At 47.2% G+C, this 22510-nt stretch overlaps 1 protein-coding gene and 1 pseudogene across 2 annotated transcripts in view; both read left to right on the forward strand.

Annotated features, from left to right (window-relative positions):
- Positions 1–11973: 11973 nt before the first annotated feature.
- LOC308256751 (EMI domain-containing protein 1-like) lies at positions 11974–13196 on the forward strand (annotated as a pseudogene). Its single transcript has one exon. The product of its transcript is annotated as an EMI domain-containing protein 1-like (transcript).
- A 3409-nt stretch (positions 13197–16605) lies between these two features.
- PYGB (glycogen phosphorylase B) overlaps positions 16606–22510 on the forward strand; it is a 38615-nt gene continuing 32710 nt past the window's right edge. Inside the window, exon 1 of the mRNA XM_080685780.1 lies at positions 16606–16992. Coding sequence (XP_080541906.1) covers positions 16750–16992 — 243 coding nt within the window. The 5' untranslated portion in view covers positions 16606–16749. The remainder of the gene's footprint in view (positions 16993–22510) is intronic.

The following is a 22510-nucleotide window of genomic DNA, read 5'->3' on the forward strand; positions in this document are numbered from 1 at the left end:
ACTTTCTGCCTTGTGCGTACCTCCTTTGGTGACCCTAACACTCAGAGCCCTCTCACCTCTCCGACCTGACAGAAGGAAACACGGGGTCTGACCCCTGGCCTTCCCAGGGCTGCAGCAGGGCCAGAGCAGGCACGACCGCTGTGTAGTCCCAAGGGGTAGAGGCCCGTGGGAGAGAAGAGGCCTCTGCAGGAAACGGTAATTTTGCTCCTCGCCTCCCAGAACCTTAAATTCCCAGTGGGCAGAGACAGGAGAGGGTCCAGAGGTGAGCCTTTGCTGTCTGAGAAGCACTGGGCCTGCAGGACGCTCAGACAGGGAGGTGCCCACCTTTTCTGAGCATCCTCTGGTCTGAATGGGGTGATTATTACTACCCCAACTCCAGGGGACCACCTGGATACAAACCATTGACAAAACGAGCCAGCTCTCTGCCCAGTGGTTTCCCAGGATGTAACCTCTGGGGCAAAGGTCAGGAGCTATGTTGTGACACAAGCAGGAAAGGACAAAGCAGGAGAGATGCTTCAATTAGTGAAAAGCCACATTAGGACTAAAGCTTTGGACACGGAAATGACCTCTCCCCTGCACCTCACCACCCCTGCCTTGGTAGACTCTCCCTAGCCCCTTCCTTCCACAATATCTAACAATTTGAATTGAAGAGCCAGAGGCAAGGAATTAAAGATGCATGAAGGTAAAAGTGAAAATTGATTTGGTCCATTTATAGGAATGTTTGAAGCAACTGGGGCTGCTCATCCTTGTAAGTCACAATATCGCTGTCCTGTAAAGAAAGGCTTTAGGGTGGGTGGGAGTCCAAGAGCTGTCTTAAAAATTACAAGGATTGTCAGACCCTGGCCTTACCTGTGTTGCTCCAGAAGGAAGTTCAGACACAGGTAAAAGTGATAGGAAACCCGTTTTCAGGTTTCTGTCTAAACAGGAAAGATGTCCTGAAAGAAGACAGGCTCTTCAATGGGGTGTGTCCTGCCCTGTCAGGATGAGAGGTCAGAGCCAGGCACCGCCATGTCCTCTTCATACTCCACATCCTTGGATTTGCCTTGAAAATGACCTTGAACACCATGGCCAGGTAAACATACCTAACATGTAACATCATCTCTCACTTTTGAGTTTAAATAAGACAATGGCTCGTGTTTGTAGCATGCTTATTGTGTGTCAGGCATGGAACTGACTGCTCTTGTGTAACCAATGATCTAATTATCACAGCAGCCCAGGGGGCAGGTATTAGTCTTTGCCATAGTGCAGCCAAGAAGCTGGGCCTAAAAGAGCTAACCATCAATGAGTGAGGAGGAAGGAGGGCCCCCCTTGGTCCCAGGTCTGGAGGCTTTCAAACCCCAAACTATGTGCTACAGTGCCTCCAAAGTTAAAATTGTCTCTAGACAGATTTTTCCTCATCAAAGCTGGCCTTACATGTAGCTGTTTATCAAAAGCAGGTCTCTCCACTAAAGATTCAGTCATCACAGTAATAATGAACTTTATAATATTTAGAAAAATAGTTATACAGTCAAGAGAAATAAAAACTAGCTCCAGGCCTAACTGTCCTTTTATCATTTTGACAGCCTCTGATAATCACTTTGCAGTGTTAACTGATTAGAGGATAGAGGTTTCCGTGTAAGAGGTTGAGTCCAGCCCTGTCAGTCTTCGTGTCTGCCTCAGGATTCACATAGTTCAGAAGCAGATATTCCCCAACAAGGCGTCCTGTCTCGAGAAGCCCCTTGAAAGGTCAGGAGAGGCCCAGAGCTGCATTTCTGTAGCACAGGACACACCTTCAAAGGCCCGCAGTGCTCAGCAGACACAGCTGTGTGGTTCTTCCAGAGCCACCCAGCAGGTCGCTTAGGGTCAAATGGTTTTGGAAATGAATATGCTAACGCTCAGAAGCCTGCAAGGACTTGTTCTAATGCAACAAGAAGAAATGGGAATATCAACCAGGTTTTTTCAGCTTTCTGGGGATGAAGAGATTTCAAAGGATTTTTCAAAATGACTCTCCATACGTTGGAATGTTATTTTGGAATAAAAAGGAATTACAGACTCACAACATGGATGGAACTTGAAAACATTAGGTTAAATGAAAGAAGCCAGACACACAAGACCTCATATTGCATGATTCCATCTTTATGAAGTGTCCCAGAACGGGCAGATCTAGAGACAGCAAGCATATTGGTGGTTGCCAGCAGCTGGGTGAGGGAGAGAATGGAGAGTAAGTGCTAATAGTCTGGATACAGGGTTTTCAGGGGGTGATGAGAAGGTTCTAAATTTAAATTATAGTAATGGTTATATAACTTTATAAATATATGAAAAATCATTGAATCGTGTACTTTTAATAGGTAAATGTATGATATATAAATATATCTCAATAAGACAGTTTTTAACATGAAGACGAACCCTGGCTGGGTGGCTTGGTTGGTTGGAGCATCATCCCCATACACCAAAACGGTTGCCAGTTCGATTCCCAGTCAAGGCATGTACCTAGGTTGTGGGTTCAATCCCTGGTCAGTGTACATAAGCAAACGGGAGGCAACCAATCGATGTTTCTCACATCGATGTTTCTCTCTCTCTCTTTCTCTCTTTCCCTCCCCTTTCTCTCTCTCTAAAATCAATAAAAACATATCATTAGGTGATGAAAAAAAAAAAGGCACCTGAAAACTGAAGACTAGAATTCCAGGGAAGCAACAACCTAAAACAGTGGGTTTCCATCTTATCATTGTGTTCCAGTCTGAAAGCATATGATCTCTTCTTTTTCTCAACCCTTAGACTTTTTCCATCTTTTCATGGTCTCTCCATAGACCTGTGGGCTGAGAAAAGATTGCTTCCCTGAGGGAGGAGTCACCTCTACTCCTTCCGGGTGAACACCTGGATCCTGCCTGTTGAATAAGGGAAGGTTGTCTAAAGAAAGCAGGGGAACTGAAAACCCTGAGAAGGGGACACTGACCTTCCCTCCCCACCCCCTGAATTTCCACGTATTTTCTCAATGAGAGTGCAAGGCCAAGACTTTGCCCAAACCAAACGGAGGTTAAGGGTTGGGCAAAGCAAATAGGCTTTGTGCAAGAAGCCTGCATGAATGTCCCTCCGGGACGGACGCTCACACTTGGCTCAGAGCTTGGGCTGGAATGCCTCTGCACAAAAGGAGCCCCCGCAGGGCCTCGGTGCTACTTCCTAGAAGCCTAAGTTAGCAACGGCCGCCTGTGTGATGCAGGCGACTTTACGTCTTTATGGTTTTCCTTCTGACCTAGGGACTTCTACTTCTGACATTGTGACTTTTTAAAGAACATTTTTACTGAGGGATTTTTTTAAGGTACCATGCACAACTCAAGTATATAGTTCAATTTTGACAAATACACCATGTGGCCCACACCCTATTCTGTCACCCCAGAAAGTCCCTGGACAGTCCCCCCACCCTTGGCCCTGGCAACCACTGCTCTGATTTCCATCACAACACATTGCTTTGCCAGTTTTGGAATTTCAAATAAATGGAATTGTACAGTATGTGCTCTTTTGTGTCTGGCTTTCAGCTTAGCGTATTTGAGATACACCCAGGTCAAAGTGCATATCAGTAGTTCATTCGTTTTTATGTTGAGTAATAGTCCAGTATTTTTATATACTTCACATCATTTTAGCATTTTGCTGTATGTGGGGTTTTTAAAATGTTGAGAAAAGGGAACCCTAGTAAACTGCTGGTGGAGATGCGAATTGGTGCAGCCACTATGGAAAACAGTATGGAGTGTCCTCAAAAAATTAAATATGTAACTGCCATTTGACTCAATGATCCCACTTCTAGGAATATATTCTAAGGAACGCAAAACACCCATCAGAAAGAATGTGTGCACCCCTATGTTCAATTTACAGTAGCTAATATTGGGAAACAGCCCAAGTGCCCATCAGTAGATGAGTGGATAAAAATGCTGTCCTATATTTACACAATGGAACACTATGTAGCTGTAAAAAAAAGAAGGATCTCTTACTCTTTAAGACAGCATACAAGGACCTGGAGAGTATTATGCTAAGAGAAATAAGCCAGTCAGAGAAAGACAAGCATCACATGATCTCATCCATATGTGGAATCTAATGAACAAAATAAACTGATGAACAAAATAGATCCAGAGACATAGAAGCATGGAACAAACTGATTAATCTCAGAGGGAAGGCGGTGGGTGGGTGGGAAGAGATCAACCAAAGAACTTGAATGCATATATGCATAACCCATGGACACAGATAATAGTGTGGTGAAGACCTGTCGGGGGAAATGGGTACAGGCTGTCAATGGGGGGTGGGAGGTATCTGTAATACTTTCAACAATAAAGATAAATTTTTAAAAAAGAATAATGGAACTTTTTACCCTGGTTTTCTTATGGGGTTTTTACACAGCTCAGAGCACAGAAATCTTCACAAAATTTCTCTTTGGCTGTCTCTTCATCCCCTTACAGCCCATCTACCTTCCCCACCCACTGTCTCTGATTATCTGTGGATGTGGAGAACAGGAATTGACCCAGAGTTGCGCGTAGCAGGTGTCTGATGAATCCTATCCCAGGGAGCAGATACCAGGACCAAAAGCCTCCTCTTGCAGCCTGAGGGTTATCTCAGTATCACCAGCCCCTTCTCACGAGCTACTGTCCCCACTGCTTCCAGTCCTCCCAGAAGAGGTGTGGGCACTTCGATGGTGCAGCAATTGGATTTACGGAGATACTTGTCTTTCAGGGTGACTCCTACAGGTGGCCATTATTCTTCATTTTACATTAATTCAGGCCATAGAAACAAACTGTCTCACTGTGAGTTTAACATGTCCCTGGAGAGACAGGATAGCAGAATAAATAGGCCTGCCTAGAACCTTCTGCCCCATGGAATGCAAGGAAGTATCTGCTGAGTGACAGGAGTGTTACTGAGGATCCCTGGTCCTCTAAGTGCTGACTTCCTCAGGGTGCCTGACCTTGACTGAGCAGGAGATGGTGGGTGCAGGGGTGCACGTTAGATTTGTTCCCTTCACTCTTGGCCCTCTGAGCCCTACAGGGTGACAGTTCACCTTCCCCCATGGATGAAACCATGGTCCCTCAGGTCACTTTGGTGCAGCACAAAGTCCAGTCTAATAACCAACTTCAGGGTAATTATCAAAATGTTACCAGACAGCACCCTGAGCCAGAGGGGGTGGGGGGCTGTCCCCTCCTTGGCTCTTGTCAATCTCGTAAGAAAGTTTTCAGACGAGTGACAGACAGCAGTGTTGAAGCAAAGCAAGTAAATTTATTAAGAACACACTTGGCATATAGCACAAGCAGGCAACTCAGCTAGTCTGAGCATGTGCCCAGTGGGGGTTCAGGGGGTTTTATACCCTTCTCCCTATAGATTTCAAAGCTTCCCTGCCAGATAATTTGGGTAGCAGACTATGTTTCAAAATTGCCTCCTACATTGTTGTGGCTTATCTTGGAATGTTTGTACATATATCTGGTCATCTTGTTTGGCGAGTTCTAACAAGGGCTTCTTTGTTTAGTGGGTGAGATAAAACTTTCCCTTCTTTTCTCCTTCCCTTCCTCCTGCCTTAGCATCCGGCAAGTGATATTTGTCCTTGCTAAACGTTTAGCCGGGGTCTTTGTTTTCTATTTTCCCATGCCAGAGTTATTTAAGTTATGTATTATCTGGTTAGGGAAGAGAGGTATTAACCATTTACTCTCAAGTGTCCTTGGTTGAGGAAGATAAGATCTTGCGATTCACAAGCTGGCAGCAAACTGCCCAGACTGCCTAATTTTTTGTCTCAGTTTCCCTTATTCCACTTGTCCAGGAATTTTCCTAGCTTCTTACTATCCTGCCACAAAAACAGTCAATTGCTGCCAAAATGGGGGACGGGTTTTGGTTTGGAGGACAGCTGCGTGGTGGTCATGGAGTGTAACCAGCTTCCTCTCTCTCTAGCATGTCTACTGCCCTGTCCCTCACCAGCTCCTATTTGTGCCTCCCTCCCTTCCGGAAGGGCAAAGGGCCTGTGTAAGGTGGTCATGAGGTGGACACCTTAAGCTGACTCTTGGCAGTTGGCTTTAGAACCCATCTTGGGGACATTAGACCCACCTAAGCATGATACAGTGTCCTAGTTGAGCACACTCAAAGCCCTAGACAAAAAAAAAAAAAAGCCCCAGCCACATTGGGGAACTCCTTGTTGCTTTTGGCATCATTCCTCCTAGAACAGGAACCTGGTGCTGGGGTAGAAGGGTTGCCTGGGCAGAGAGTCCCACATTTGCACAAATAAAAAGAATGCCCTGGAAGTTAGGCAATTGGAATTCTGGATTTGGGGCTTTGGGATTTGGGAAACTGCTTTAGCTATTACCTGCACTTCTATATGCTGAGTCCTAGGTATCTTTCCTATGTTACTATTTTATATACGTATAGTATACTACATTATATTGCTTTTAAGTGATGCTGTGTCCTTCTTAGTGCATTGAATCAGGAGGCACAAAGTATTGGTTTGTCCCCTTATTGGTGTTACTAGGTTGGATCACTTCATGAGGCTGGATTATCTCTCCATTGTAAAATGCCTTTTCCCCTTTATAACTAACTAGAGGCCCGATGCACCAATTTGTGCACAGGTGGAGTCCCTCAGGGTGGCCTGTGGGAATTAGGCCCCAGCTTGTGCCCCCAGCCTCACAGCCCCACAGCCCTGCCTGGCACCCCGCCTTGGCCTGGCACCGCCCCCTCACCTGCTCCACCATCCCGCCTGTGGGGTGATTGATCGGGGCCGGCCCTGCCCTGCTCCCTCAGCACCTGGGAGCCAGGCAGCAGCCCAACCCCCCCACCACCACCTCTGGTCACCATCTGCGGGGTGATCGGTGGGGCGATAGGGACCCTGTTCGCACCCACCTTGGCCTGGCACCACCCACTCACCTGCTCCACTATCCTACCGCGGTCCTGCTCTCATTGGGGCCCATCGGAGACAGCAGCACCTCCACTGCTGCCTGCTGCCAGCGCCCTGTTGCCAATGCCTGCCATGTTCCACGCTGCCCACTGATGGTCAGCGCACATCATAGCAAGCTGTCAAACTCTGGTCGAACTCCCGAAGGGACAAGTTGAATATTAGGCTTTTATTATTATAACTAATAAGGGTGGTACTTTGAGACTATGACTACCCTGTGTTCACCAAAGCCTTTGTCGAATATTTCTAGTATCCACTCCTACATTTGCTTGGCGTCCTTCCGTAGAGAAGAGCTTTCGTTCTTCCTTTCCACCCTGCTTTTATCTTTCCTTTTAATATCACTCTGGTCTCATGGATTTTTTTCCCTTAACATCAACATGTTAAAATACATTAGTGTCACTGTTGTGGAGCGAGCACGAGTGAACGACCACTGGAGTCCAGACCAAATTAAAATTTAGGGAGCCTTTATTAGCCAGCCAGCTGGCCGGCCAGCCGGCCGGTGACTGCTTTGCCTTTCTCCACGCAGGGAGTCCAGAGAGCAGCCCCGACCCTTTGTGCAGGACCACTTTTAAGCACATTAACCACATCCTGTTTTTGCAGAGCAAGTAACCCAAGACAAAACAGTTTTTCCTAAGCAACGTCAGGATCATGCCATTGACGACCATGTTATTCACAGGGTCATCCTGTTCTTCAGAAAGCTGACAGTGTTCTATGAAAGAAGGCCTACGTGCTGGGAAGGGGCCATGAGACCGTATCTCAAGGCCTGGCCTGATGTCAGCACTGACAACTCTATCTGGGGCATAGTCCACGGCCTCAGTAGTGCTCAAAAATTCCCACTCTCCAACATCACTAAGAATATCTGTTTACCTTCCCTAGTGAAGGGAGAGCCCCAATTCCACAATGTCATGTTAGCTCATGATCTTCATTCTATTGAGCTTTATAATTACCAACCACTCAAAAATAATGCTTTTGTTATTTGCCATCCAGTTCCTGAAAGGCCAGATCTGTGTTCATTTGCAAACACTTCATTGACCAGCACAGATCAGCCAGCAGTGTTGCTGGGATCCCAGAGAGTCTTTATGCTTGGCACGTGCAGTCTCATCAAGAACTGGTGATGCTTCTGAGTCACTTACTTAGCCAATATCTATACGCTCAATGAGATACTCATCAAGTCCTCAAGCTTAAGCCTAACCCACCAAAAAAATGTCTGTTTTCCACACTCAGTTTCTTTGAATTTCCATAGCATTTCATTCCACAAAAAAAGACATCTTTCATCTCTGTTTCTGAGGCAGTCTTAAATACCTGTTTAAAAGAACTTCAAGGGTAATTTATCTCCAACAACACAGAAAAGCTCACTACAACAGTAACAGAAACCAGGCCAATATCTATCACTTTTTAGTAAATCGATTTTTTAAAATGGGCTCCCCCAAGAAAGAAGAGATTATGGAGAACCAGTCAGTGTCTAACAAGGCAGCTTGATGGCCTCACACCCTTATTCCCGACAGGCAAGCACATACACCTGACTTGGTCACAGCTGGCCAGGCTGTCAGAAGAGCAGTTCTTTTTCTTGGAGAACCAAATCTGAGCCCATTTTTTCCATTGCCTGTTCTGAAGCCCACAGTTGTGCAGGGGAGGAATAAACTTTTTCTTCTCATCTCAAATTCTCCATTTGGGGCCTTGTAAATTTGACTGAGCAAAGAGATTAACAAGAGGAAAACAAACTAAGTTTATTAGCATGTCATTGCACATGCACACCGGAGCACCTAGAGATTAGTAACTCAAAGGGATGGTTAGAATTTGGATCTATATATCATGTTAGGCTGAAACAAAGAAAAAGTGATTTGGGTCTTCTGGGCAGATGAGAAAAGTTATGGGAAAGTGACCAGAAAAAATATGGTAAACAAAGGTTCTTTAATAAGCTTATTTTAATTTTTAAAATTCATTTTTAAATTACAGTTGATGCCCTAGCTGGTTTGGCTCAGTGGCTAGAGCAGGGGTGGGCAAACTTTTTGACTCGAGGGCCACAATGGGTTCTTAAACTGGACCGGAGGGCCGGAACAAAAGCATGGATGGAGTGTTTGTGTGAACTAATATAAATTCAAAGTAAAGGAGCGGAGGGGAGAGCAAGAGAACAGGATAGAACAGCCGGATCCGGCCCGCGGGCCGTAGTTTGCCCAAGGCTGGGCTAGAGCGTCAGTCTACAGACCAAGGGTCCCGGGTTCAGTTCTGGTCAAGGGCACGTACCTTGGTTGCAGGCTCCTCCCCAGCCCAGGCCCTGGTTAGGGCTCATGCAGGAGGCAACCAATCAATGTGTTTCTCTCACACTGATGTTTCTCTCTGTCTTTCCCTCTCTCTTCCACTCTCCCTAAAAATCAATGGAAAAATATCCTTGGGCGAGGATTAGCAACAACAACAAAATTACAGTTGACATACATATTATATTAGTTTCAGGTGTACAACATAGTGATTAGACATTTATACACCTTCTGAAGTGATTACCCATCTGACACCATATATAGTCTTAAAATATTATTGACTATTAGTAAGGTTTTATAGACAGACTTAAGTTCAGAGATAGAAATATCTCTACAAATGGAAATTCCCACTTATCTTTAAATTTATAAATGTAAATTTCCTTTACAAAAGGAAAACTTGTATCCTGATTTTAGAACGTTTCCTGCTTTTACTGTTTCTCAGTGGCCTTTAGCTTAAAATAATCTATATGTCAAAGTGGAATTTTGGGGGGTGGCATATTCTGGTACCACTCAGGTGTTCTTTTTGCTCCACCTACACTGGACTTTCTATTCTGAGAACTGTCCAAATATGTGTCCATCTTAGTGCCTTTGCACTTGCCATTCCCCCAGATTCATTCACTCATTAAGTTTTTGACTTTCAATTTAAATATCACCTCCTATCACTAACTACTCAACTTGTTTTTCTTCACCACAGTTAAAACCCTCTAAAAATGATTACCTGGAAATGGCTGAGATGCTCACGAGGTTCATTTATCCCAGTGGTCAGCAAACTGCGACTCGCGAGCCACATGCAGTTCGTGAGCCGCGGTTTGCTGCTCTATTGACTAATGAATTTGCTGACCACTGATGTATCCGTTCCAGTGTTATAAGTGGCCAAGAGGAGTAAGGGACACAGTGGTGAAAAGGCTCCTCCAGCTTCAACCACACGCATTATGAAGACTCAAGACTGTACAAATGAAATGATAGAGGGGAAAGGACCATGGAGTTCTCAGGAGAAAGAAATTACATCTGAGTGGGAGGATCATAAAATTTCATAAAGGAAGTATAGCCATGAAGGATGGATAGGAGAACTTAAATTTTATTTAGGAGTAAGAAAGAAAGAACTAAAAGTCAATTCCTGCAAGAGAGAACACATAGTCCTTAAGTCAGCAACCATTAACATAGTCTTGGCCCCCAATTTTTTGACATTTATTCTATTTATAAAAAAATATTATAGCCCAACTGGCATGGCTCAATGGTTGAGCATTGAACTATGAATCAGGAGGTCAGGTTCGATTCCTGGTCAGGGCACATGGCTGGGTTGTGGGCTTGATCCCCAGGGCGGGCATGCAGGAGGCAGCCGGTCAATGATTCTTTCTCATCATTGATGTTTCTATCTCTCTCCCTCTCCCTTTCTCTCTGAAATTAAAATATATATTTTTTTTAATAGAAAAAACAAGCAATATAAAAGGTATAAGGAAAATAAAATTCCCCCTGATAATTTTGCCATTCAGTAAAGAACAGTGCTTATGCTTCCATATAAACCTGTTTCTAATACAGTTCTCACTTGTGGTTATTTAATTTAAATGAAATAAAATTAAAAACATTACTGTCATTTCTGCATCACATCTTTCTTATTTCTTTTTACTTATCATTACTGTATTGTTCTTATTAGCTAGTTATGCAAAATGTCATTCCTCTTAGCAACACAACAGTTTATGATATTAACTTTGAGTAAAGGGAATTGTGTGGGCAGGATGTGGCGTGGGGTGAGTCTTGGTGGTTTCCTTTATAGCTGTGTGAGCTTAAGGAAGCATTTTACCTTCTCTGCAGTTGTGCTTCTGCATTATCAAGTGAGGATCATAGGAGGCTATTTGTGGTGATTATAAATCAATACAGGTACAGAGCACAATAAGGATCAATAGACATAACTCTCCCATTCCTTGACCGTTAGCAGGTTTTAAGTATAATCTATAGCACAGCAGAAACATCTCTGTACACGTTGGTGTGTGTTTTTTTTTTAATCTTTTTTTTAAATCTATACCCCAAATTGATACAACTAGCCATAGGCACAATCATTTTTTTTAAATCCTCACCAGAGGGTTTTTTCCAATTGATTTTTAGAGAGGGTGGAAGGCAGGAGGGGAGAGAGAGGGGAACATTGATGTGAGAGAGACACATTGATTGCTTGCCTCCCGCATGCACCCCTGACTGGCCAAGGATGTAACCTGCAACCCAGGTAGGTGTCCTTGATTGAGAATGGAGCCCAAGACCCCCCCCCCCCTCCCGGTGCGCAGGCCAACGCTTTAACCACTGAGCCATGCCAGCCAGGACCACAGTAATTTTTTAAGTCTTCTCATGAGTTGCCAGATAATTCTCACAAAGATTGCATCAGTCTGAAGAGCCTCCAGCCAAGCTTGGCAGCTTCACTGAGACCCTGCCAGTCCTGTCATCAAGGACTGAAATTCCATTTGCTGGCGTAAATCCGGAGGGAATAGTTAGTGCAGAAGAGAATTCAAGAGCTGGAGCAGGTGGGTATGTGCAAATGTGGGGCATAGAGGGCATTCAGATTTATTGTCCCCTGAGAAGTCTGCAGCTGGAAGAGGGAGGGTTCAGGTAAGAAGGTAACTTGGAGGGCGGGGGCTGAGCCGAGGGGCCGGAGGAGGCCGGGACGCGCGCCCCCGCCCCACGCCCGCCTCCCTCCCTCCCTCCCTTCCGCAGCTGCGCTGGGGACCGGGATCCGCGTCGGGCGGGGGGGGGGGGGGGGGTGCGGCTGGCTGCGCGGGCGGGCGTGGACTGCAGGCTGGGGGCGGCGGCAGCGAGGGGCCGCGCGAGGAGGTCGCTGGGCTCAGCATGGGCGGCCCACGGGCCTGGGCGCTGCTCTGCCTCAGGCTCCTGCTCCCAGGAGGCAGCGCCTCGTGGAGCGTCGGGGGAGCCCAGTTCTCAGGACGCAGGAACTGGTGCTCTACGCGGTGACCCGCACCATCTCATGCCATGTGCAGAAGGGCACGTACCTTCGCGAGTGCTGCAGAACTGCCCCTGGCCCATGAGCTGCCCGTGGAACAGCTACAGAACTGTGGTGAGACCCACAGCCTTCTCAGGCTGTCAACTGCAGCAAAGTGTTGGATCTGGCGGAGCAGCTGAACATGCTGGAGGCCAAGGTGGCGGTACTGACTGTTACCCAGCGAGGTGCCCCCAACCCCAGCTGCCCCCGAGGACCCCACCCCTCTCTGGGGCTCCCCAGCTGCCCAGGGCAGCCCTGGGGATGGAGACCTCCGAGGGCTGCTCGGAGCCAGAGAAACCCCGAGGGCCCCCCTGCTCCCTCGAGATGACCCAGTTGGTTGGTGCCCGGGGACTTCCCGGGCCCATTGGCCCCAAGGGAGACATTGGCAGCCGGGGCCCAACAGGAATAAGAGGCCCCCCAGGTCCACAGGGCCCCCCCAGGGAGCCCTGGCCAGGACGGAGCTGTGGGCATCCCTGGAGAAGGGGACCTCCAGGCCCACCAGGGCCTCCTGAGCCCCCTGGACCCCCAGCCCCCATTGAACCACCCCACGCCCAGACCTCTGAGCATGGGGACCCGTTTCTGTCTAACACATTCACTGAGACAAACAGCCACTGGCCCCAGGGACCGGCTGGGCCCCTGGGTCCCCAGGGCCTATTGGTCCCCGCCGCCCCCCCCCCCCCCCCGGACCTCCTGGTCCCATGGGCATCCATGGCAGTCCTGGACATACAGGACCCCCAGGCCCCACTGGACCCAAAGGAATCTCTGGCCGTCCAGGGGAAAAGGGTGAGAGAGGACTGCATGGAGAGCCAGGCCCCCAGGGCTCCATGGGACAGCGAGGAGAACCTGGTCCCAAAGGAGACCCTGGTGAGAAGAGCCATTGTGGGGAGGGGTTGCACCAACTATGCGAGGCTTTGAAGATTTTAGCTGAGAGGGTTTTAATCTTGGAAACAATGATTGGGCTCTATGAACCAGAGGGGCCAGGGGCACCCCCAACCTTCTTCGGGGCAAGAGGGGAGGACACACAACCAACTACCGGATCATGGCCCCAAGGAGCCGCAACAGGAGAGGCTGAAGGTGGTGGTGGCCCCTCGGGTGGACCAGGCCAGCTACCTCTAGGGACTGCCCATCCTATTTATTAATGTCCTCAGGGTCCCTCTGCTGCCTAGGCCTTTGGGGTAAGCAGGTCTAGGTCCTGGCACCCCAGGCATAGCTGCTGCATATGAGGCTCAGCAGGGAGGGAGGCCTGAGGAGAGGTGGTCCAGGAGGGAGGTGGGGCCTTGCTCGGGGCCCTGGGCCTATTTCCCTCTGTGAAATGGGGTGATGCAGGCCTGTAGGGAGGGGGTGGCAGGTTCAGGTTCGTGGTTTGTCTTCCCATCAGCTGCCCAGGCATCGGGCCTGCAGGCACTGCAGGAGCTGAAGCTCTGCCTGGACCTCAGCACATGCAGGGACTTGAAGGAGGGCAGACTCACCTCCCTTCCTCCCCATCAAACCCCATACCACTTCTCTCATTTTCTGGTTTCTGGTGCTGGGTTCCCAACCCTGAGGTCAAGCTCCTGAGCTGACGGGATGTTGTGGGCTCCTCGACTCAGTTCTGTCCCCGGAGCCCCAAGCTACTCCTATGTCCCAGGCTGGGGGAAGGGGAGCAGGGACATGGAAAGGGAGGAGGCACCTGCTCCTACAAGCCTGTGACCAACACAGGAAATAGGTGCATACCGGCCAATAAAGGCCCAGCCTGATACCCCACCCCTCCACCTCCCCAAAAAAAGAAGATAACTTGGAAGCATCACCCTAAGAAACCTTCTGCAACTGGACATTCATGCCATCTCCTGCTGGCAATTTTGGCCTCCCTGTAAGTCAGGAACCTTTGCAGCCCAGCAGCCTAAGACCACCAGAGGCAAACCTGCAGTTCCACTAAGTCCAGTTTCTGACCCACTGCAATGAGGGATCAGGCAAAGACAGAGTTCTTTCCCCCAAAGGAAAAAACAGAGCTCCTATGGGGTTTGCCAGAAGGGGAGGTGTAGGTGAAACTTACTGTTAGGGTGAACTACCCTTAACCTCTCCTGCTTGGACATGTTTTCTGAAATATACATTCTTATAAACCTTTTCCTATAGCTTGGGGCAGACAGTCTGTGCCTGCAGAAGCAAGGTCAAATGAATTCCCCTTCGCCTGACCCACCCGTGCACCCCTCGACTCCCCTGACTAACTCGTGCCCTCCCCTCCGCTTGACCAAGTTGAGCACCCATGTCCTGACCCTACTTTGCATACTCTATAGAAGGGAACCTAACCACCCCCTCAGGGCTGACACTGACACAATGGTCTCAGCTCACCGTGAGAGAATGAAATAAAATATCCTAAACTCCCACAAAGTCTCTTGGCCTGGCTCCTTTCCCTGCAGACATAATAATTACATGAAGCAGTGTTCCCACAGGCTCAGAGCAAGGCAGGGCTGTGTGCCAAGAGGGCCCCCGACCCTGTTTCCTTGGAACCACCATGTTAAGCAGATGTGGGAAGCTCTGTCCAGAAACCCCTTATCTAAAGCTCACACTGGGGTGGATTGGAGGAGGCTCTGTCTGTGATTCAGATCCTCTGCCAGAGAGGGGTGTGGCCTTCATCCTGACTTAATTTAAAGGGCCTGTGATTTAGGGAACAAGGTTTCTCAGTGGGTGAGGAAGCGGTGGTCTCCCAGAGGAGGAGTCATTGTGACTCTTCAAGGCCACAGCACGCCCTGAAGAAAGTTGTCTCCTGCTCACTGGCAGTGTCTGTCAGCCCAGCCCGAGGACTGCACACTTTCTCTGTACAGCAAAACCTTCATAAAAACAGTCTAATTCGGGCCAGGGGGCCTCTGTTAAAGCTAAAAGTCCGTTATATAATAAAGTAGGTTTTCTGAGTGGGTATGTTTTAAAAATTGACAAATTAGTTTACTTGTTTTTACTTATGTAGACACGTTTGTGTAATTAAAATTAATTATGTATGAAGCATAATTTTACAGAAAAGTTTTCTATATCTATTACAGTAATTTTAAATTTCTACTGCATAGGTCTAGTAAATGCATGCATTCACCAGTCACTGGGAGTAAACAGATGCACACAGCTGGGGCGTGGCTTAGCCCACACAGAAACATATCATCGCCCTGACTGGTTTGGCTCAGTGAATAGAGCCTCAGCCTACAGACTAAAGGGTCCCAGGTTTGATTCCAGTCAAGGGCATGTACCTTGGTTTCGGGCACATCCCCAGTAGGGGGTGTGCAGGAGGCAGCTGATCGATGTTTCTCTCTGATCGATGTTTCTAACTCTCTACCCCTCTCCCTTCTTTGTAAAAAATCAATGAAAAATATATATATTTTTAAAAGAAACATATCATCATCTGGCAGGAGTTAAAACTGCTGCAGAAAATCACACCACGGGATTTTCGGTAAAATCAATTACCGAGCCCTACCTGGCTTGGCTCAGTGAAGAGAGCATAGGCCTGCGGACTGAAAGGTCCTGAGTTCAATTCCGGTCAAGGGCACATGCCCGGGTTGCAGTCTCAGTCCCCAGTAGGGGGCGCGCAGGCGGCAGCTGATCAATGATTCTCATCATTGATGTTTCTATCTCTCCCTTCCTCTCTGAAATAAAAACATATTTAAAAAAACAATTACCGAGCATGATGCGGTGTGATCACCTGTTAATTATTCGTTGAATATTGTTTACAAGCAGTGACTCTTGGATTTAAATATGTAGACTATAGTTGCAGATATGTAATATTTACTTATGTCAGTAAAATTACTACAGTTTTTTCCCCAACATATAGCCTATTCGATAAAATTTGTTTAAAATAACAGTGAATTAATAACAAGAAAACAACCTGTTAATTTAATTGTAAGGTAATCTTGGTTAAAAGCATTTTTAAATTAATAGGGTGTTAATTTTCACATGTGACATGGATCGGAAATTTTGTCTGTTAAATCTAGGTCCACAAAGTCTAGGGTTTACTGTATAAACTTTTACCTTCTTAGCTGATATTTTCAGAGCCACCCTGGGCCTCAAAAGGAATCGGCCCACTGGGCAGGCATTGGTGGCTGCCTTTCAAGTGTGTACTCGGTTTCCCTTAATGGCCCAGCACCCAGGGCACTCTGGCCTGGGGGCACCTGGGGGCCCTTGGCAGGGAGGGACACGCCCCCAGAAATCCCAAAAGCGGGGGAGGGAGGAGGGAGGAGCGCATTCTTCCCCTGTCTGCCCTGGGGGAATAGAGGCAAACAGGACTGCAGCTTCTATTTCCGGAGTCGTCCAGCTCATCCAGTCGTTTCCCACTTCTGCCGGGCTTGGCCAACTTGGGGTGAGACCCCAGCTTTTGAGGGTGGTTCTCATTTATGAAACCGAAAGCCGCCTCCAAATTCCAAGGATTAAAGCCACACCCCGAGACCCCACTTTTCAAGGAGACCACACTCCACACAGAGGCCCCTCTCTCCCAGGGGCCTTCCCTTCCCTCCCTCGGCCCGCACTCGGCCCCGCCCCCGGTGCAGGGCGCAGGCGCGGTCGGTGCCAGCGCGGGTAGCTGCAGTCCTTGGCGCCAGAGACGTTCCGTATCCTCGGTGTTCGCATCTCTTGGCCGCTCTCCCCTTTTCTCTTCTTCCTCAGTCGGCGCTATGGCGAAGCCGCTGACGGACAGCGAAAAACGAAAGCAGATCAGCGTGCGCGGGATCGCGGGACTGGGCGACGTGGCCGAGGTGCGGAAGAGCTTCAACCGGCACCTGCACTTCACGCTGGTCAAGGACCGCAACGTGGCCACGCCCCGCGACTACTACTTCGCCTTGGCGCACACGGTGCGCGACCACCTGGTGGGGCGCTGGATTCGCACGCAGCAGCACTACTACGAGCGCGACCCCAAGGTGAGGCGCCCCCGGAGGCCGGTACCCGACCTGGGGCCCCCGCTCTTCTCCTGCCGCTCTGCTGCCCCACCCCGAAAAGGAAAGCCCTGGTGCAGGGTTTCTTGAACCACAGGCCCCTGAGAAATAACAGCAAAGCTTGCACCTCTCCCTAAAAAGAGACAAGTAGGGCCGCTGCCTACGGAATGTGTATCTAAGTTGAGACAAGTAGGGCCGCTGCCTACGGAATGTGTCACCCCTGTCCGCCCTTACAGCCCATCGGTGGTCCGCTCCCTGCGTGTCGTGGAGGAGAGGAGCCTCGCGAAGGCCCTGGCCGCCCCCTCCCCCACGCGCGCACATTCCTGGTGGTCAGCCTGCTCTGGGCCGAGCCGCCAGGCCCCTTGCGCGAGGAGCCCGGCCATGCATTGGTCCGCTGCTCCCCAAATTCCTGAGGCTTGGAAACCCGGCGGAATTTTCCAGCCTGTCACTAGCTGTGTGCTTCCGCGATGGCTGCAGAGTTGAGGCTTCCTCCTCTCCCCGCCCCCACTTCTGATTTTGTGCGGTCGTGTGTGAGAGAAAAGGCACTGGAACCAGGCCTGGGTGTTTTATGTGTTGGGAGGGGGTGAACACAGTCATGCGCAGGGAACTAGACTTGACCGGGCTAGGCAATGATTAGAAAAAAATCGTCGGAGGGGCTTGCTGAAGCAGGAGGGGTCATAACACTCAGAAAAAGGAGCCTGCAAAGCAGCTTGCCTTTGAGGTTTCCACACCTCCCTTGAACAGCTTCTACTTACCTTTACAGTTCACGGGGATGAAGTCATTGTTCCTTTTTAGATTTTGCAAAAATGTATGTTTACGGTAGAAAAATACAAAATACACAAAAGGAAAGTCATTGATAACCTCCGTTACTTTTATCTATATTAAAATATAGCTGTATGTCCTTTTCCTACTCCTATATATCTATACACATTTTTAAAAAGTATATTGCATATACAGTTTTGCGGCATTTCTGTGTCATTCATCAGTTATAACTTTTCAACAGCTACGAGTCAGTAAATATGCTTCTCCAGCATCATTGGTAGCTTTTAGCTTGATAGGTGTATCATAGGCTTGGCCAGCCCCCTCGGCCAGTTTTTTTTTCTCTTGACCGTGGAGAATTTTGTCCTTTCTACTACACTATGGTCCAGGGAGAACTAGCAAGGAAAGGAGACACTCCAAGGAAAGGAGTCCGTTTGCAAAGATTTGACTTGCCGTGTACACCTGGGCACGGAACAGTTGTTCCGTTGATAGTATTTTAGAGTATTTTCATGGGACGTTAAGAAATGTTTAATAATTGCTAAGAGTAAGACTTCTTAGCAATTATTAAACATTTTTTAATTGCTTTTCCAAACATATTCTGGGGCACTCCTGTTTCTAAAAGAGAGATGGTAAAACTAACAGATTTATTGGAATACCAACGAGGCATCTTCATATTTAGTATGCAAGGCAGTATGGAAAGAAGTGGCACCAAGTGGCTAAAACAGGTTATTACAACAAAGGTTTGGCTTGACTTTGCCAGGGAAACTGGCCAGGAGGCAGTGGCTCCCCCAGAATCCTCTGCTGATGGCAGAACTCTGCTTCGCAACATCATTTTTATTGTCCGTGTAACAGATGACAAGGGTACAACTTTGCACAGTCAAGGGCATTTCCCTGGAGAGGGACACACCCCAACATACTAGGGCTTCTGTATGTTTACAGTAGAGCCTGAAAAGGCCAGCGATGGACTCAGGGATTACGGAAATGACCTTTCATGAGCAAAACAGGTTTGTCATCTTCAGTGAGTGCTCTGAGTTTTGATGGGCTGCCTCGGCTACATGTGAAAACCTTTCTCTTTTAAAGAAACCGCAGCCTGTAAATGGAAGGAGACTATTCTGGACAGGAAGGCCCTTTAAAAAAGAAAAAGTGGAATTTATTAATAAGTGCTTTGGTCTCGCTAATACATGTTGAAAATAAGCTCCTTGTCTCCTTTTTCTGCAAATGTTTGTTTTTAATGGACCAGAAACAAGCCCCAGGAGGGTCAGAGCCCAGGGAAGTGGGCTCCCAATAAAAATCTATGCCCTAACTGGTTTGGCTCAGTGGATAGAGCATCGGCCTGCGGACTGAAGGGTCCCAGGTTCGATTCCAGTCAAGGGCATGTACCTTGGTTGCGTGCACATCCCCAGTAGGAGGTGTGCAAGAGGCAGCTGATCGATGTTTCTCTCATCGATGTTTCTACCTCTCTATCCCTCTCCCTTCCTCTCTGTAAAAAATCCATAAAATATATATTTTTTAAAAATCCTGCAAAGCCACACCCCCGGCCCCAGGAATGGCCTCAGGGGCTTGTACCACCACCCTCCAGACTGGGGTAACCTGCTGATATATACTTATTAAGTTAAAGTGATTTTATTTATTATTTTTGTCTTTTACACAATTATGCAAGTCCTTATGATTATTGGAGGAAAAATTTAACAGTACAGATAAGTCAAATGGAAAAAAAAATAACTGTAGTCTCACCACTTAGTAATATAACTATAGATATTACAAACATTTTGTGTTCTACACCTTTTTTCTATGCTAGTTGAAGCATTTGTTTTTATTACACTAAAAATATTGTGTTGTATGTACTGTATCCCTACGTTGAGTGGGTGGAATAGCTAGTTTCCTATGTCACCTGACTATCCTGTCCTGGTAGTTAGTAGATGGAATACTCAGTTTATTTTCCAACCAGCTAACAGCATTCCTCTATTAAGTAGATGGAATAGCCAGTTTATTATGTAACATGACTACTGTATCTATGCAGTGAGCATGTGGAATAGTGTGTTTACTATGCCTATTGCATCCCTGCAGTGAGTGGATGAAATAGCCAGCTTACTATGTAACAGGCTTATTGCATCCCTGCAATGAGTGATGGGATAGCCAGCTTACTATGTAACAGGCTTATTGCATCCCTGCAATGAGTGATGGGATAGCCAGCTTACTATGTAACAGGCTTATTGCATCCCTGCAATGAGGATGGAATAGCCAGCTTACTATGTAACAGGCTTATTGCATCCCTGCAATGAGTGATGAGATAGCCATCTTACTATGTAACATGCTTATTGCATCCCTGCAATGAGTGATGGGATAGCCAGCTTACTATGTAACATGCTTATTGCATCCCTGCAGTGAGGATGGGATAGCCAGCTTACTATGTAACAGGCTTATTGCATCCCTGCAATGAGTGATGGGATAGCCAGCTTACTATGTAACATGCTTATTGCATCCCTGCAGTGAGGATGGGATAGCCAGTTTACTCTGTAACAGGCTTATTGCATCCCTGCAATGAGTGATGAGATAGCCATCTTACTATGTAACATGCTTATTGCATCCCTGCAATGAGTGATGGGATAGCCAGCTTACTATGTAACAGGCTTATTGCATCCCTGCAATGAGTGATGGGATAGCCAGCTTACTATGTAACAGGTTTACTGCATCCCTGCAATGAGGATGGAATAGCCAGCTTACTATGTAACAGGCCTACTGCATCCCTGCAGTGAGGATGGAATAGCCAGCTTACTATGTAACAGGCTTATTGCATCCCTGCAATGAGTGATGGGATAGCCAGCTTACTATGTAACAGGCTTATTGCATCCCTGCAATGAATGATGGGATAGCCAGCTTACTATGTAACATGCTTATTGCATCCCTGCAGTGAGGATGGAATAGCCAGCTTACTCTGTAACAGGCCTACTACATCCCTGCAGTAGGTGGGTGGAATTATCAGTTGACTGTCCATTGGCCTGCTATATATTTGCAGTGAGTGCATGGAACAGCCAGGTTCCTTAGCACTCTTTTAGTGAGTGGATGGAATAGTAAGTTTATTATTTTTTATTTTTAAATATATTTTTTTATTGTTGATAGTATTACAGATATCTCCCACCCCACACACACACACACTTGAATAGCCATTTTTGTATGTAGCTGGCTTAATGCATCCCTGCACGTGAATGCATGGAATGGTCAGTTTACTATATAATCAAACTACAGCATTTCTGCCTGAGTAGGTGAAATAGGCAATTTACTATGTAAGAGGCCATGCATCTCTGCAATGAGTTTGTGGAATAGCCAGTTTTCTGTTACTGGGCTGCTGCATCCTTGCAGTGAGTGGATAGAATAGTCAGTTTAGTATATAACTGGCCTTCTCTACTCCTGCAGTGAGCGGATGGGATGGTCTTCTTTATCTCTGCAGCGGTTTAAATAATGTTTCCTATGGCTCTTTCTTATAAGTTATCTCAATGGTAGATTAAGATAATCTCAGATTAATCTCAGTGTGTAAAGAGCAAAATAAGGCTCTACCTATGGATGCTCAACTTCATTTCCACAGTTAGAGTTTATTAATGCCTAAGATGTCTTTAGAAAATTATATCTGTGTTGATCTTCTGTTCATCTGTTTGTGCTGAAGAGCTTTTATACTTTTCTGTGATGTTTCCTATGTGTAATAAATAAACCCAGTTTTTAAAACATGAAGGCAGTCTCTAGATCATTTAACATATGGCAGATTGGTTTAGCCACTATAAAAACCGTATTGAGGTTCCTCAAAAGATTGAAAATGGAACTGCCTTAGATTCAGCAATCCTACTTCTGGGTATATATTTGAAGAAACTCAAAATACTAATTCAAAAAGACATATGTACCCCTATATTCACTGCAGGATTATTTACAGTTGCCAAGATATGGAAGCAACCTAAGTGCCCATCAGTAAATGAGTGAATAAAGAAGACATATAGTAAGATATACGATGGACTATTACTTGGCCATAAAAAGAATAAAATCTTACCATTTGCAACAGCATAGGTAGACCTAGAGGGTTTTATGCTAAGTAAAATAAGTCAGTCAAAGAAAGACAAATACCATGTGATTTCACTTATATGTGAAATCTAAAGAACAGAATAAAAAATAGAAACAATCTCATAGATACAGAGAACAAACGGTTGTTTGTCAAATGGGAGGGTGGTTGGGGACTTGGTGACAAAGGTGAAGGATTAATAAGTTTAAATAGGCAGTTATAAAATAGTCACAGGGATGTGAAGTGCAACATAGGAAATATAGTCAATAACCCTATATAATAAAAGGCTAATATGCAAATAGACCGAATGGTGGAACAACCAGAACAACCAAACAACCCGTCACTATGATGTGCGCTGACCACCAGGGGGCGTGTGCAGAACATGGCGGGTGTTGGCCACAGCAGGATGGTGGAGCAGGTGAGTGGGGGTGCCAGACCAAGGCAGGGCACCAGTCGCTGTCATCAGGGTGAGCCTCTGGTGGTTACTGAAAATTGTTTGCTCCCACATGCTGTGGTCCCACCTGGCACTTGTACCTGTTGTCGGCGCCGGGCCCGATTGCACCTGCTGCTGGCTCCGGAGCTGCCGCTTGCACCCACTGTCAGCGCCAGCCCTGCTCACACCTGCAGCCGGCGCCAGTGCCCAGCACTGGTCCCGATCACTCAGTGCCATCAGTGGGTGCAAGCGGCGGCTGCCGGCCC

This window comes from Plecotus auritus, assembly GCF_963455305.1.
Source record: "Plecotus auritus genome assembly, chromosome: 8".
Classification (NCBI taxonomy): domain Eukaryota; kingdom Metazoa; phylum Chordata; class Mammalia; order Chiroptera; family Vespertilionidae; genus Plecotus; species Plecotus auritus.